The sequence below is a fragment of the Eulemur rufifrons genome, chromosome 30, assembly GCF_041146395.1.
Source record: "Eulemur rufifrons isolate Redbay chromosome 30, OSU_ERuf_1, whole genome shotgun sequence".
Lineage (NCBI taxonomy): Eukaryota > Metazoa > Chordata > Mammalia > Primates > Lemuridae > Eulemur > Eulemur rufifrons.
In genome coordinates, this window is record NC_091012.1 from 92,004,035 (window position 1) to 92,021,395 (window position 17,361).

Here is a 17,361-nt window from a genome sequence, read left to right on the forward strand (position 1 = left end):
GGTAATGGTGCTCTTCTGTTGTGGCAATAAGCCCAACCAGAGGCCCAAATCTCTTAAGCTGAGTTGATTATAGATGCTTTGCTATAATGTCTTGTCACTGAGTCCCATTAGCTGCTGTGGTTTTGTTGGGCTTGACCAAACCTCTCCTCTGCTTTTTCTTACTCATTGCCCCGCCCCAACTTGCTACACACATCAGTTGCAAATCAGATCATCTAATCTCCCCAATATGTGTCCTTTCTCCACGTGCAGTGCACCCGATTGCAATCTGGCAGAAATGACCTTAGGGTGGCTCCAGCTGTGGCAGGGCAGGTTCCTAATAAATTAATGCAGGAAAAGAGAATAGCTTAGGCCTCAAATAGGACCCCTGGGAAGCACCCACTACCTTTCTCTGCTCAAGAAGAGGAACCTGGCAGGAACACTTGTTTCTGCCCCAGTGGTTACTCTTTGTCTCCTCTTGTCTTCTGCTGAGAGCCACCTAGCTCACTAGGGCTGTTTTTTTGCATAGGTATCTAGACCTCTCAGATGCCTCGTTGTGCCTCTAGTCCCAGGGGCTCTGTAGCAGTGGCCAGACACCCTATGGTCGAGTGGGAGAAGCATTGCACAGAGAACAGACTTGGCTTCCAGTCCTAGCCCCACCAGCCTCTTCCTGTGACTCCTTTGGAAAATGCTCCATCTCTCCAGAGCTCCGTTTGAGCATTCATTGCTGGAAGGGAGTGCAGTGGTGAGGGGCATGACTTTGGAGCCGGATAGCTGGGGTTCACATCTCAGCTCTGTCACTTACAAATTGGGGAACCTCTATGCCTTGGCTTCCCCATCTGTAAAATGGGGACAGTAATAGCACCAACTTCATAAAGATGTTCTGGGGATTAAATTAGTGAATGAATGTAAAGTGCTTAGCATAGGGCCTGGCACACAGCAGGCACTATTTCCTGTTATTACTATTCATTTATTCCAATTAGTGTCTATTGAACATCTACTATGTTTCAGGCTGAGGTTTGCTTCTGTGCACCAGCCTTTGCAAAATTAAAGATGGTCCCTAGGTCCCAGACCTCTGGATTTATTTTTTTTCGGTCGCTATCTATTGAGTGACTGCTATTTGCCAGGCACTGTTGTTAGGTGCTGAGGATTCAGTGGGGAAGAAGACAGACATGATTCCTGCTTTCTTTGAACTTACAGTCTAGTGGAGGAGACAGACATTAAAACAAGAAAATCACAAAAATGTTTGTACACTTGAATTTGTGACGTGTCGTACATGGAAAGGCCAATATTCCCAGCATAAGGCCTTGAATGTAGAAGGTTTTCAGAAAAATCTATTGAATATAACTAAAGGGGTTGCTGGGAAAATCAAATTTAAAAATGGTACCAAGTGTCCTACAAGTGCAAGGGAACATGGATCCCTTTTCCAAGGAGATCAGCAGAGCTCTATCATGTCCCCAGTGCCCATCTGCTCTGGGCCTCCCTCGTTAGACTTACTAATGTGACTCTTCAGAGTTGAGGTTAGGGAATTTTGTGGGATGTCAGGGTGTGATTTCATTCTCTCATGTATCCTAGTTGGCCACGTGACGTGCCACCCTTTCTCCTCTTCCTTTTCTTTCTTTGCCTCCCCCCAGAGCGAGTTGGGGCTGCTCTTCTTGGGGCTGCCGGGCCACACAGAGGGTGAGATGGACTGGTCACGCCTGCTTGGAACTTGCAGGGGAGAAGGGAGAGAGGGAGGCGAGGCAGGCCTGGCTCTTCTGGGGGAAAGCACAGATGCAAAGGGACCTGGAGTACCCAAGACAGACGAGACCCACGGTGTTGAGAGCTCCAAGGCCCCTTACGGATCAGGTCTCTGCTCCCCTCCACTTTCAAACGGGTCAATGAAGGAGATCTAGAAAGTTTTCCATCTCTATATCCCTGATATCTGGCTCAGGGCCTGGTACAGAGCAGGCACCCAAGTAAGTGCTTGTGCAACCAGTGAGAGAGGCCAGGTCTCCCGGTGCTTCAAGCAAGATGGACTTTCAGGGATCGGCCCAAACCCGGACTGGCCACCCCTTCCTCCACAAAACCCAGAGCGTGCTGGCTGAGCTAGAGCTCCCTTGCATCAGATGGGCAAGTGTAACATAAACACTAGGGGACCTAGAAAGAGCCAGTACTCATGATTTCCCAATTACAATTCAGCTAAGCAACAAAGCAAAGCTTGGCTGCCTCACAGTAAGTGATAACAAAGGAAAGATTGCCAACAAGGACAAAAGGCCTGCCAATTTCATTTGCAAATGTTTACAGGTGACATGATTTCCACCTGCAAGACACTTACAGTCCAGTGTGGGAAGTAGATGTAGGACAGACACCTACACGGGGTGCTGCGGGATGCACGGAAGCGAGAAGCACCAGCCGCCCGCGGAGGTGAAGGAAGGCTGTGTGGGAGAGGGCGCCGCAGTGAGGAGAAAAGGACTGGGTGAAAGAGGCCTGGGAGGGTGGGCCAAGAAAGACTGTGGGGAGCTCGCCAGGCCAGAGGGAATGGCCTTCGAGGGTAAGCTGGACCCCCTAGGAAACTTAGAAGGAGCAACAGAGAAACAAAGAAAGGAGAAAAGTGGAAGGAAACAAAGATCAAGGAAAGGGTGGTGGAAGTCAGGGTAGCTCTGAGAAAGAAGCAGCCCCAGGATTCTTCTTCTTAGATTCAAAGATTTACTCAGAGAGCTTTGGATAACTGAGGTTTTGCCATAATTTGTTTCTTCTGATCTTACCCCGCTGTCATATCCTTATATGGCTGGGTATTGCAATTTCAGGTCAATCAGGAACATTAATGGAGAACCTATTTGATGCCAAGCGCCAGGCTAGGTCCTATAGAAGGGACATATATAATCCCTTCATTCATCAAATCTTCACTGAGGCCCTAATTACTGTAAGTCTGGGATTGTTCTAGGTTTACAGCTGTGCGTGTGTTGGGCCAGGGGTGGGCAGGGAGTGGAAGAAATGCATACATCATCCGTACAGGGAGTGGGGCCATCAGAGAATTACAGGGGAGATGGAGGGGAGGGCCAGTATTAACAGCTCTGTGACCTTGGATGGGACACTTCCCCTCCTCGAGTCTCTCAGTTTCCTCATCTGGTAAAAGGGCTTAATCATATTCATTTGCCCAAGATTTAGCGGTAATAATTGAAAAGCTCCTCATGCAGTGTCTGCTACCCAGGAGCTGTTCAGTCGTGCTGGGATTGGGCTGCGGGGAGGTGGTATTTGCCACGGGCTCTGACAGGCTGAGAAGTGGGAATGCAACATTCCCCGTGGCGGCCCAGGATACACGAAAGTCCGGAGGTTTGCTTTGGCACAGGGGATAGTTCAGTGTGATGGGAGCCTGAGGTTCGTGGAAGGGAGTAGAAGAGAAGGCTGGAAAGTGATAAGTGGGGATGTCTTCCTCACAAATCTCTGTGTGTCTGGAGGTCAGTGAGTCTAGAGTCTAGTGAAAGTAGGCCCAGGACTGGTGGTTGGAGGAGGGGCCCGTCGAGGTGGAGGGTAGGGCAGAACGAGGGACTGTCAAAATCCCCTGGAAGCATTAGTGACTGATCACTTCTCAGGGCAGGCAAGGCCCTGGGGAACAGTGGCCCCAGGACCTTGGTTCAGGCTAGGGCGACCAACCAGTTGCCCGGGATGCTGGACTTTCAGAACTAAAACCGGGATGGTCTTGGGAAAACTGGAACATCAGGTTCCCCCTAGTTCAGTCCCTTGTCACTGTCTCTGGGACTACAGCAGTTTGCTGCCTGCTGCTCTCCTTTCCTTTGATCTCCATACTGCAGTAGGCCGGGCTGCTGTCAAAGCAGCTCTTACCATCTCTCTGCCCTGTTTCAAACCTGTAAAGGCTCCCATTGTCTTTGGGATCAAATTAAGACACCAGAGCCTGGATTCAGAGTGCTTTCTACACTGCTTTCTGCCCTCCTTGAAAGTCTTATTTCTCATCACTTTCACACCACACTGGATACAGCCTTGCTCCCCAAACAAGAAGTGTCCTTTCCTATTCTGGGCCTTGGCCCATGGCCATATCCTATCAGCCTGACTGACTCCTATGTTCAGTGAAAAATGTCCTTCCCACTCCTGGCCTTTAACAAGCCAATACTCCTCTGCCTCCAGGAATATTTTATGATGCACAAGCAAATAAGGTAATTTACTTTGTTAGATGAATAAAGAAATGAACAGTAAAAACCTGGAAACAACCCAAATGTTCCAGATCTGGGGCTGGCTAAGTAAGCGATTATCTAGCAACATTACAGGCCAATCTGCAGTCATTAAAAGTCATTAAAATCATTTTAAGGCTGAATCTCTAGTATTATATGCTAAGCTTTAAAAGCAGAATATAAAGCAGACCTCCACACTGAATGCACTTGGTAAAAAATTGGTCTCTTCAGCGGTAGACTGAAATGATCTATCAGTCTGAGTGAGAAATGATTGCTGCTTTAAGGTGAAGGGGTTCGGAGTTTTCTTTTATGTGAAGTTGTTTGAATATGAAAAGAAAGAGGCTGGATTATTGTGAATCTGCCTGATGAAGTGTGATTCATGCTGAGACTCATTCATTCAGGGATTCATTCAGCGCACATTTGAATGCTTGCTTTGTCAGGAGGAAAAGCCAGAAACAATGCCGGGCTGCTCAGGATGAGCACTGTGTAGGTGACGGGGACAGAAGACGCTCTGATGGAGGGAGAGGGGTGCGGAATGCAATGAGTTCATTTTAAGACTGGTGAATTTGAGTTCCGTTTGTTCATCAAGAGGAACTGTGTAGCAGATGATAGGATATAGGTCTGGGAGCTCAGTGAAAGGGTCAGGGCTCGTGACAGCCATCAGTATATATGTGGTCAGGGAAGCTGGTGCTGGAGTGGAGCTTACCCAGGGAGAAGATAGACAAGGAAAGGGGAAGACAGATTAAGTAAAGCTAGAGAGAAAGTCTTTTTGCAAATCTCACAATGCCTTTGAGCGAGGGCCAAGGGCACCAAGGCAGCAGAGCCTATATCTGTTCCTGAGTGTTGAAGGGCCTCAGGTTTCAGGCAGAAACCCTTCCTGCCAGCCCTTGTCCCCCAAACCCCCTGCACTCATGTCCTGGGTCTGGTCTTAGTTGTCTTGGAAAGCCTGGTAGATGGAGGGGTGCTTTGATTAGCTTAGAAAATACATAGGAAGCCCTGAGTGAGAGGGTTGGAGGGTTTAAAATTTATCTGAACAAAGACCAGCTAGGGGATGAGGAGAGCAGGTGAGCTTGGTATTGAGGGCAGATATGTTTCCCTGCAGGTTGAGGGATGTGGGCTCCCATGAAGCGTAGGTTTCTGAGAGGGGGTTTTCCCCTAGAGAGCAGGCTTCCGACATGTCCCTGACGGGCCTGGCAGGCAAAGCTGATGGAATTGTTGCTCCACACTTGGACAGAACAAGGGAAGGTGTTATCTCCAGAGCAGTATGCCACCAGGGTGTGGCACCTTCATATGTCCTTAGGCCAACCTGCAATCCAGGCCCAGCTGAACCCCATAGACCTTAGTGATCTTTAGGAAATCACTTCTCTAAGCTTGGATTTCTTCATCTACAAATTGAGGCTATAATAGTATCTATCTTGGGCTATTGTGAGGATTAGAAATATTGTATGTAAAACTCCTAGTATATAGGAGGTGCTTAATAACATGGTAGCTATTATTTTTATTCCTGCTACCACACTGGACTAGGCTGGTCTAAGACATGGCTCAGTTCAACTCTCTCTGAGGGATTTGTTGCCAGTTGAACCAAGACACTGGAATCTAAGACTTTGCCCATCTTCCTTTCACATACATTTTGTCAAAGGTGGCTTGGCAGGTACATACGTAAAAACCTGTTCTCAGTTTCCACTGCACATAATTCTCTCCTCTGCTAGTCATTTCAGCACACAAAAGCATGCCACAAACCTTTGGGCTGGTGGTGATATCTAGGAGACAGATTGAGAAAGCAAGGGCAGGGGTTAAAATAAATTTGTGTAATGATGAAGTAAAAAACAAGCATCCCCTCCTCTGTCCCTCTAGTTTGCCAACAGCCTACCACTCTACACCTCACTCCTGTGTCTTGTTTTAGAACTGTTCAAAGTGCTTTCTCATGTTTGATTTCATTCGCTCCTCGCTCAGGCCTGTGAGGTAAGTAGGGCAGATATTGTCTGTGTCTCAGAGAGGCTAGGATAGTGACACAACTGGATCTAGAACCCACATCTCCTTATGATGGAACGTGAGTGAACTGTGTGGGCTCCCTTTGAGTTGCACTTGGATGAGTGGTTTAAAGGGCATCTGTGAGGAAATGATGTGCAGGTGTTGAGGAGAGCTGTTTTGCAAGGAGGTGGTGGTAATAATAACCTATTGCTGTAGGGTGCCCAACAGAGATGGGTGACAATGTGCCTGTCGTGTTGATGAGCAAACTTGAGGCCCAGAGTAAGCAGAGGAGGCCTTTCTGGGGTTTGGATGACACACAGGGGTGGTGTTAGTTTCAGAATTTCCCCCAAGTTGTCTTAAATGACAGAAGACTTTGTCTGAGGTCACCCAGCTTGGGAGAAGCAGAACCCCGAGAATTGAGACTTTAACTCAAGACTCTAACTCCAACTTCTTGGGTTTGAAATCAGCTCATTCTGCCCCCTGCCCTGTCTTTCTCACAGGGGTGTTGAGAGGAACAACAGTGGAAAGGACAAATCAGTGGATAACGGCATTAAAAGAAATAGTGCCGAGCACTCACCTTTTCCAAACCTAATTGGCCTCCATGAGAGAGTCAGGGAGGGCAAATACTTCGGCTAAACCGACATGTTTGCACACTCTACTTCGTAGCTGTGTGACTGAGATAAGTCCCTCACTTTACCTCTCGGAGCCAGTTTCCTCCTCTGGAAAATGAAGATATCGTATCTTGTCTGACCGGTTGTGAGAATAAAATAAGCATTTTGCAAACTACTAAGCAGTACTATCTTTGAGAGCTTTAAGGAGTCCTCGCTTCCAGGAGTCCACCAAACCCAGCTCACTCTAGGACCCTGAAAGGCCCAGCTCTGGTGGGAGTAGAGAAGGTGGCCCTTTTTTGGTTTCTCTGCAGCTAGGCAGACAGAACTGGGGAGGAAATGGAGGAAGCCGGGCTTGCTCACCACCTCCCACTTCTTATCCCCCAGCTGAGGGGGCAGCGGCGGGGGCGCTAGCATAACCTTTTCTTCGGTGAGTCAGCTAAGAGGAAATTTCTAGAGCTCCAATGAGGTATAAGTGGTGGTTTTAGTTTGGATTTTTAAAGCTGCTCCTTCTCTTAAGCAGCTTTAAGACATATAACTAAAAGCACAAGCAATTGGGAAGCACATGGACAGTGTGCTCACTAGTGTGAACTTGAGTCAATCAAGTTGTGCAGGGTCATTGTATTAATAGTATGGGAAAGTGCCTGCACATACTAGGGGCCCAATACCTGTCCATTGCCTTTCCCTTCTTTGTGGACAGAGCGCAGTCATTGAGTCAACAGAAAGCACTTACTATTCAGTTATTCATTTAATTCTCACAACCCCAGGAGACAGCTTATCTACATACACTGAGAAAAAGGCAGTTCAGAGTTTTACTGCCCAAGCTCATACAACCTGCAATTTTTAAAGCCAGGGTTCAAACCCACCTTGTCTGGTTTGCCTCTCAAATATCAGAATGGTGCGAGGGGGCTTAGCTGGATCTTCTGGAAGGCCCAATCTTAAATGGAGTTGGGCCAAGGAGGTAACCCCAACCTGGCCCATTTGGGAAATGAACTCAGGATGGGGTCTGAAGGGCAGGAAATAGGCCATTGCTAGAGGCAGCCTGGCAACAATTGGAAGAGAGCTGAAAATGTTTGCTTTCCAAATCCTTGGGGAATTTAAGCTGTGTTCTACAAGTTTCAGGAGCTTATGTTGTGAGGGTGAGATGACTCCTTTATTAAGCAGTATACAAATAGATTATTGGGAATCTTCTGTCATCTCCCACGAAACACAACCTCCTCCTCATCACCTGACAGCCCTCCACTTACCACCCTATAAACAAGAGGGAACTAAGTCTCCTTTCCAAACCCCTCTCCTAAGCTAGACTGCAGAAGCTAGAATAGGAGGGCTGAGTCATCTTCCTCTTCAAAGAAAACCTGTGTACCAAAGCCACAGAACAAAAGTATGTTTTCTATGCAAATCATATGTTTCAACACATGGCTGCTTTTATAGCCCAGGAGCTGAGGACATTGTCTTCTCTCTACTCCAGAAAGTAGGTACCTTGCAGTGTCATCTGTGCTGTCCCTGTTCTCCACATCCAGGTATCTGCATGATTGCAGGTAACTCTTGCTAAGCAGCCAAATGACCACCATAGCACATTTACCCAGGCCACCAGCTCAGATTGTGCCAGTTATGGCACAGCAAAGGTCAGGAGGGACAAAGTGGTCTACAGCAGTCAATTTAAGAGCTGGGCTACAGCCTGAGGCTGCTCTTCACCCTAAGGATTCTGGAAAATGTTTCCATGAGAGTAAAGACCCTGGCCTCAGGCACACACACAATGACTCTTGCAGCACCTTCTCCATCTCTTTCTCTGGGCCAAGGCAAGGAAGACTAGGTAGATAGGATTGGGAAACAGACTTTAACCATTTATAGTCCATTTTCCTACAGCTATAATTACTGAAAATAGTGCTGTGTGGCAGACAAAGTCCTGGCTTTTGTGCGCTCCCCTTCTAGAGTGCTGGGTTATTTCACAGTGCAGGGTGTTGCTCATACAGCTTTGCACCATATACCCAGGATGAAGGAGATAGTCTGGGCACCTCTGACTTGGGGCAATTCACTGCCTAGATCACGGAAGATGACTGGGATTTCTCCATAAGCCCAGAAACCCACAGCTCAATGCCCCCTCTCCTCTCTCAAAAAAAGCAATTGATGTCCACATTTATGCACAGGCTCATGCAGTATTAGGGAGTTTATTATTTTTTTAAGGAGAATTAATGTAGCCATTGATTATACAGAGCCATTTCTCAGTGTTCTTTTCTTTGCATTCAAGAAATTGAAATACACCATGATGAGGATGATAATGCCAAAACAAGATTGCTGGCTCATCATCTAGGGTACAAATACACATAATAATTTCAGACTTTACTGAACGCAAAGCAAGATTCAGCATCTTTGCTTTCGTTGTAGACAGCTGACGCAGGTGCCCAGGGAGGGGAAGACTGCACAGTTTTCCTTGGTGGGGAAGGTGTGCACCCGTAGTCCTGTTGTGCTGTGGAAAGATTAGCCCATGTTCTGTCGGTTGCCGTAGCCCCTAGGATGGGTGTCCTTCCACTCATCCCATTCCCGAGCTCTGTGGAGTGTTTTCTCATCATCTTCTTCCTCCTTTTGGTTTTGATCCTCCTGTTGCTGGGCTGCTCTTTTGAACTCCACTAAAGTAGAAAAATGAGAAGGGGCGGGGTGAGAAATTGAGGGAATTTTAATAAGCTACGCTAGGAACCTCAGCTCCACTCTGAACACAACCACATGCAATGAGGACACGAAGAGAGCCAGCTGCCTACCCAGGGCCAGTGGAAGTGCGGAGAGTACTTATGTTACTTATAATATCACATGTTAAATAATAGTAAGAAAGGATGCTCTGAGTGGTTTCTACAAGAAGGCAAAAACATAAAAGGTGCCCCTCAGAATGAATTCTATTTTGGAACAGGATTCCAAAAGGCCAACACTCCTCTACCAGCAAAACAAAACCACCACTACCACCAAAAACCCCAGCAATCCAGAAACACTAGAGTAAAAAATATTGATGATTTTATGACTTGTGAATTGCCAGGCTTGCAGGTGACCTTTCCTCCTCTATCCATTTCCTCTATTACAGTTGTACAATTTGTGTGTGTGTAACACTGAAAATCACAGGGCAGTTGGACTTACCAGACAAGAATGCCTATGTGTTATTTTGTGCATGTGCTTGAAACAGGCACGTATTGTGCAGTGTACACCCAAAAGAAATTAAACTGTTACATCTCTCTTTTGCATTATTTTTCCCCCTTTATGAGGTAAAGCAGCATTTTCCTGGCCACCCTGAGTTTGCCCATGAGAAATATTCTTTTTTTTATTTCAGAGTATTATGGAGACACAAACACTTTGGGCCTTTGCACCACCCAAGTCAGAGCTACAAGTATGCCCAACCCCCAGACATCATGCACCGTACTCATTAGGTACAAATTTACCCATCCCAGAAATATTCTTATTACAATGATAAAGAATGAAATATGTGGGGATCTGATCTCTGATCTCTTCTAACAGCTTAGGATTCTGGTGTTCATTTCTTTTATTAACCCCTTTCTTGTAAAAGATAGAGGAAACCACACAAATTTATATACATTATATATATATATATATATATATATATATCTGAAAAACAAGTTTTTGTAAGGAGGGCTTATATTAATAGCTTCTACTCAGGTCAAGAGACATAACTCCTGTACCCATCCCCAAAGCCTCTCCATGTGCATCAAACAAATCACAACGTCCCTCCCTCTACAAAAGTAATCACTATACTGCTTTTTATAGTAATAACTTCCTAGAGTTTATTACAGCTTTATTACCAAAGTGTGCATCACTAGATGCCATAGTTGTCCATTTGTACATTTATTTTTCACTCAATATTTTTTAGTACTGAATTGTACAACCATCACCACAATCCAATTAAAAAATTCTATCACCCCTAAAAGATCCCTTGTGCCATTTATGAATTCCCCTTCCTTCCCTTCCCCCAAGCCCCTAGAACCACTAATCTGCTTTCTGTTTCTATAGATCTGCCTATTCTGGACATCTCATATAAATGGAATCAATGTAATATGTGTGTGTTATTTTTAATAGACTGCAGTGCCCAGTATTTCTGGGGAGTCTTCCATCCAAGTACTAACCAGGCTCGACCCTGCTTAGTTTCTGAGATCAGATGCCTTCAGGGTGGTAGGCCTGTACACTCAACACCTGGTCTTTTGTGTCTGACTTCTTTCATGTAGCATGTTTTTGAGGTTAGCCTTACCTATTTAAAAATACTTTGATATCTTTTTAAATCTACAAGTTCCTCCTCTACCCCTTTCTTTCCTAAGTTATTTATTGAAGAAGCTGGGGCATTTGACCTGTAGTGTTTCCCAAAGCCTGGATTTTGCTAATTAGCATAATGAAGATGCAGTCCAACATGTTCTGTATTTCCTGCAGATTGGCAACTGGATACAGAGGCTTGATCTGAGTCAGGTTTGATCCCTTCCACATGATTATAGGCGTTGCTGTGTTCCTTCATCAGGAGGCATGTGTCTCATTTGTTGTGATGTTAGCAGCTGTTGATGTGCAATCCTGGGACCCATTAATTTGGGGGGGGGTTTCAAAGGTGACAGTCCTTACATTTCTTTTCAAGGGTACATGCTATCCATCTGACTTCTCACTAATAATAACCCTGATCACCTGACCAAGGTAGCGTTTGTAGGGTTCCCAACTATGAAGTTACTCCTCCCCCTCCTTCCACACTGTAGTCTTTGGAAGCAGGTCACTAAGCACAACCCATACTTACGGGGTGAGGAGTTATGCTCCACCTCTCTGAAGCAGAAGTACCTACATAAAATATTTGGAATTTTTTGTAGGGGACATTTGTCTCTTCTCTCTCATTTATTTATTCAATCATTTATTTCTAAAACAATGGACTCATGGGTATTTATTTTATTTCTTATTATAATCCAATACTGTTATTTATTTTCCTGCTCAAATTCTTCTAGTTTTGGCCAGTGAGAGTTCTTTCAGCTGGTTCTTTTTTTTGAGACAGAGTCTCACTCTGTTGCCTGGGCTAGAGTGAGTGCCGTGGCGTCAGCCTACCTCACAGCAACCTCAAACTCCTGGGCTTAAGCGATCCTACTGCCTCAGCCTCCCGAGCAGCTGGGACTACAGGCATGCGCCACCATGCCCGGCTAATTTTTTGTATATATATATTTTAGTTGTCCATATAATTTCTTTCTATTTTTAGTAGAGACGGGGTCTCACTCTTGCTCAGGCTGGTCTTGAACTCCTGACCTCGAGCGATCCACCCGCCTCGGCCTCCCAGAGTGCTAGGATTACAGGCGTGAGCCACCACGCCCCGCCCATCAGCTAGTTCTTATGTCCCTTTAACACCTCAATTGTTTAATTTTTTGAGCTCTTCTTTATTTTCTACTAAAGATGGTCCCAACCTACGATTTTTTCAACTTTATAATGGTGTGAAAGCGATATGCATTCAGTAAAAAATACTTCAAATTTTGAGACATTCAACACTTTATTATAAAATAGGCTTTGTGTTAGATGATTTTGCCCAACTGTAGGCTAATGTTAAGTGTTTTGAGCATGTTTAAGGTAACCTAGGCCAAGCTATGATGTTGGGTAGGTTAGGAGTATTGAACGTAATTTTGACTTACAGTATTTTCAACTTATGATGGGTTTACCAGGACATAATCCCATTTTAAGTCAAGGAGTGCCTGTACTACAAAATGCTCCAGGCTCATCTTGTATATTTCCTGCCCCAGCCCTAGAATCAGCCCTTTCTCCAAGGAGCCCTGGTTCCTTTTGGAGAATAGTATTAGAAACTAAGATTTAGGCACTGGATGTACTTGTTGCTACTATCAATTATCCTTTTTGGAGGCAAACTGGCCAGTGGAAACATCTTCAAATTGACTCCTGAGCCCTTTTGACATGACCCCAGTAGTCTATGAAAGCTTCTTCCCTATCTTTTATGACAAGATGTTCCAAGGTCATCTTGCACATTTCCTGCCCCAGACTTGGAATTAGCTATTTCTCTAAGACATCCTGATTTCTTTTAATGGGAATGGTATTTCAATACCACAATTTGGGTTACTAGGTATCCTCATTGCTACTGGGCTGGTCCTTGTTTCTAAGCCTTTTCAGTGGATAAAATAAAGGTAGAGGGGTGTGTGTGTATTTACTTTTTTAAAAAATTTCAAAATATTAAGGGGGTACAAATGGTTTTGTTACATGGATAGCCTTTATAATGCTTAAGTCAGGGCTATTAGTGTGCCCATCACCTGAATACTGTTCATTGTACCTGACAGGTAGGTTTTACTCCTCCCCTCATTCCCTTTCTTCCCTTCTTGATTTCCAATGACCTTTACTTCTCTCTGTGCCCATCCATTAGTTCTGAATTATTAGAGAGTACATGTGGTGTTTGTTTTTCCATTCTTGAGATACTTCACTTAGGATAATGGTCTCCAGTCCCATCAAAACTGCTGCAAAAGACATTAATTCATTCCTTTTTATGGCTGAATAGTAGTCCTTGGTGTGTGTGTATACACATACATACACACACACACACACACACACCACATTTTGCTAATCCACTCATAAATTTATGGGCACTTAGGTTGATTCCACATCTTTGTGATTGTGAGTTGTGCTGCAATAAACATTCAAGTGCAGGTGTCTTTTTGATAAAATGACTTCTTTTCCTTTGGGTTCATATTCAGGACTACAAGGGGTTTTTTTAAAACCTAAATTCTTTTGAATTATATCTGTATTCTTCCATACTGAAAGTCCTAGTTCTCAAAGACAAGAGGATGACAGAATATCTCATAATTATTCATTTATATTGTATAAATGTATACCTCACATTATGCATAGTATTAGAATAACTCTAACATTGCCACCAATATAATTACTGAGAACTGTTATTTTTCTATAGGTTTTCCTCATTTTTCCATTTTTAAAAAGTCATACTACATCTACATTATATGAACACATAGGCATTACACACTCTACTCTCTCCCCTTTAACTCTCATTTAGTCTTAACTCTACAAGTAACTGTACATTTAACGCTCAATACCAGTCATTATGTCAATGTCTCTCTCGTCATTTTGATTGTCTGAAGCTCAGTCTCTAGCAAATATCTCAGGAAGGGATCATGGGAACAATATTTCCTGAAGTCCTGCATGCTGATAAATGTCAATACGCTTTATACTTGAAAGTCAGTTTTACCAGATATAATGTTCTCAGCTCACATTTTTCCCCTTTGAGCATCTTAAATATCTGCTACTCCATTTTCCCTGGCATAAAGCGTGTGTGTTGAAACATTTGAGAGTAATCTAAGTTCTTTCCTTTACAAATCACCTGCTATTTTTGCTGAGATGCCCATGGCGTTTTTTTTTTTTAAGGTTTAGTAATTATATCAGAATGTATCTTGTTGGTCATTCTGGGTCAAAATTCTCAGGTACACAGTATGATTTTTCTTATCGAGTGACCGCAGTACCCCAGCCCTCACAGGGCCCTGCCCCTCTGGGACCAGGCACTCAGGCTTGGTGGAAAAGCTGTGCCTGGGTCAAGCAAGCAGCCACACCACCTCGACACCTGAACCAACCTAGTGCTTCAGCCCCAGAGAATTGGAGCCTTGGCCCAGGGGAGCAACTATGACCCTGGTGCTCCAGCCCACGTAGTTCATGGCTCCTGGCCCCTCAGGGAAACACAGCCTTGGCTAATCTGTATACCCTGCCCTCTGTGCCGAACAGCTGCAATGTCTCACTTTCCTGGATCCGGACCAGTTCTCCAGAGTCTGAGCACCTCCCTGGGGAGTGAAGCCAACACTGCACTGCTCCCCATGCCCTGGAGCCCATGCCACAGCTGTGCCTCACCATTCCTGGCTCTTTGTGCCACTGCACCTGGCCTCACAGGGCCTGGGCCACTGCTGTGTCACCACTCTGGTGTCCAGAAAGTCTCTCTCCTGGTGCCCGAATTGCCACTGTGCCCTGTTAGCTCCAGAACTCCCCTTCCCAGAGCTGTGCCAGTACTGTGCATTGACCCTCAGCATCAGAATCACAGCTACATCCCTGCTCCTGGGCCTGAGCTACTGGGAAGTGCCGCAGAGTCATAGGTCTTGGTTTGGTGGGACAGTGTGTCTACCTGTGCCTAAGGGGGTGAACCTTGTGCCCACATCACAGGTGCCACAGTAGTTCAACAAGACACTGAGCCCAGGACCCCAGTTCCATAGCCACTTCGAGTACCTGCACCCTGGAACACAGCACTGCTGTGGCTGCCTGTAGCCCATGTCACATCCAATACCAAGAGGAATCTACCCACTTTTTTTTTCTTCAGTTCCAGGAAAGTTTCCTTAATACTAGCTTTTAGCATTTATTCTTTTTCCTTGCTTTGGTTTACTTCGTCAGATAATCCTACTATCCACATGGAAGCTCTTATTTGCTATCTTTAATAGTTTTTTCTCAAATCCTGTTTATCTCCATTTCTATTGATTTTTAAAATTTTTCTTTTTACATTAGTAAGGCATTTTCTGTTGTATTATTTCCTACTACTTTAGGCTTCATTTCTGAAGTGATTCTTTTTCATTTTCCCCAAGCTGTCATTGTATTTCTAAGTTTTTCTAATCCTGATTTATATTTTTCTTCCATGTCCTATATTATTTTCTGAATATCTCCCAATTCACTTTTAAATATTATCTTTCAGACTTGTTCTATTTTTTGACCATGTTTTTCTGGAGTGCTTTTGATACCTTTTCCCCCCTTATAATAATTTTGCCTAGGACTTGACTTTGATGATTTTGTTTGTTTTCAGCTTTGAGCTATATTTCACACACTATAAAATTCACTCGAAGTATACAGTTCAGTGGGTTTTAGTATATTTAGGGTTCTACAACCATCCCCACAATCTGTTGTTCATTTTTATGTGAAATAAGTTCTCCCAAACCTTTAGAAAGAAGCACAGTTTGGGGTAGCTTTTCTGACTGCACACAGGCACCCTTTCTGCCATTTTGATGTAGGTTAAAGAAATATGACTTGTTTGATTAGAGTTCCTGGTTCTGGTCCTCTCTCCCACTTTTACCTGGACCTTCTCTTTCTTCTCTGTTGTTACTGTCTTGCTTAATTTCAATTCTACTCTCAGCAATTTCCCCTCATTGGGGGACCCTGTCCTGGAAGGGAGACCTAGAGGATCAGTTTCAAGAGTTTATAAAGAACTAGACTGCTCCATACTTTTCAGACCTTCTGACCACGGGTCCCTTGTGCTCAACTGGGTTTTTACTGGAAGGTAAAATCCCACCCAGCTGCTGTTTTTAAATTGGACTGCCACACTGTTTAGTTAATACGTTGTTGTGGAATTGTCTGTCAGGTCTTTCAGATGGTCTGTCAACTCCTGCTTTCTCCTACACTGATGCCAATAACCTGTGGATCTTGTGGCTATGGGTGATTTGCGCTTATCTGTTTTTATTTTGGAATTCATGGGGATACACTGTCAACCTACTGTCATTGTAAATATTGTCCATGGGTTTTTTTGCTGCATTTTTATTCAAGTATAACATACATGTAGAAAAGTACACAAACGTAAGTATAGCTCGATGGATTTTCACATACTGAACATAACCACGTAATCTGGACCCAGATCAAGACACAAAACATTTCTAATTCTTCAGAAGCCCCGTCAGGTCCAATTCCATTCATGATCCCCCACCAATGGTGAACACTTAACTGGCTTTTAACCAACACATACAAGTTTCACCTGTTTTTGAACTTTGTATAAATGGAATCATACAGTATATACTCTTTTGTGTCTGGCTTTTTTCACTCATAATTAGGTCTTCAAGATTCAGCTATATTTTCCACTTATAGCTGAAGAACTATAGTTTAACATTACTGCTACATAGTATTCCAAAATGTATCCATTCTAATATTTGTAGGAATTTGATTAGTGTCTAGTGTGGACTACTACAAATAATGCTATGAACAATCTTGTACGGGTCTTTTGTGGACATATGGTCTCATTTCCCTTAAGTATATATTGAAGAGTGAAAGTGCCAGGTCATGGAGGTATACGCATGTCCAGCTTTTGTGCATCACTACCATCACCACCCTAGTTTTCCCAATGTTTTTGTTTCCTTTCATCTATTAACTTTGGGTTCGCTTTGCCTTTCCCCCTCTAACTTCTTAAGGTAGAACCTTAGGTAATTGATTTTATCTTCTTTTCTTCTAAAATAAGTGTTGAAAGTTATACATACTTCCCTTTCAGCATTGCTTGAGTTGCGTCCCACAAATTTTGATGCCACACTTTCCTTATCATTCAATGCATTTTATTTTTAAATTGACAGATAAAATTATATGTATTTATTGTATACAATATGTTTTGAAGTATACGGACATTGTGGGATAGTTAAATCTAGCTAATCAATAAATGCGTTACCTCACATACTTTTGCAGTGAGAACATTTAACATCCACTATCTTTGTATTTTTCAAGAATACAATATATTGTCATTAACATAGTCATTATGCTGTACGAAAGAGCTCTTGAACTTATTCCCAGTTGAAAGTATTTTCTAATTTTCCTTGTTGAGTTCTTCTTTGGCCCATAGGTTATTGGAAGTATGCTGTTTAATTTTAAAATATTTGGGGATTTTCTAGGTATGT

The 17,361-nt window shown here is 43.9% G+C and overlaps 1 protein-coding gene across 4 annotated transcripts in view; it reads right to left on the reverse strand.

Moving 5' to 3' along the window:
• Positions 1 to 8,860: 8,860 nt before the first annotated feature.
• The window catches only part of IGBP1 (immunoglobulin binding protein 1), a 29,387-nt gene continuing 20,886 nt past the window's right edge, over positions 8,861 to 17,361 (reverse strand). For 3 of the 4 annotated variants that reach the window (XM_069463387.1, XM_069463385.1, XM_069463388.1), the window contains one exon: positions 8,861 to 9,351. In XM_069463387.1, coding sequence (XP_069319488.1) covers positions 9,203 to 9,351 — 149 coding nt within the window. In that variant the 3' untranslated portion in view covers positions 8,861 to 9,202. The remainder of the gene's footprint in view (positions 9,352 to 17,361) is intronic. The other variant, XM_069463386.1, reaches the window with a different exon arrangement.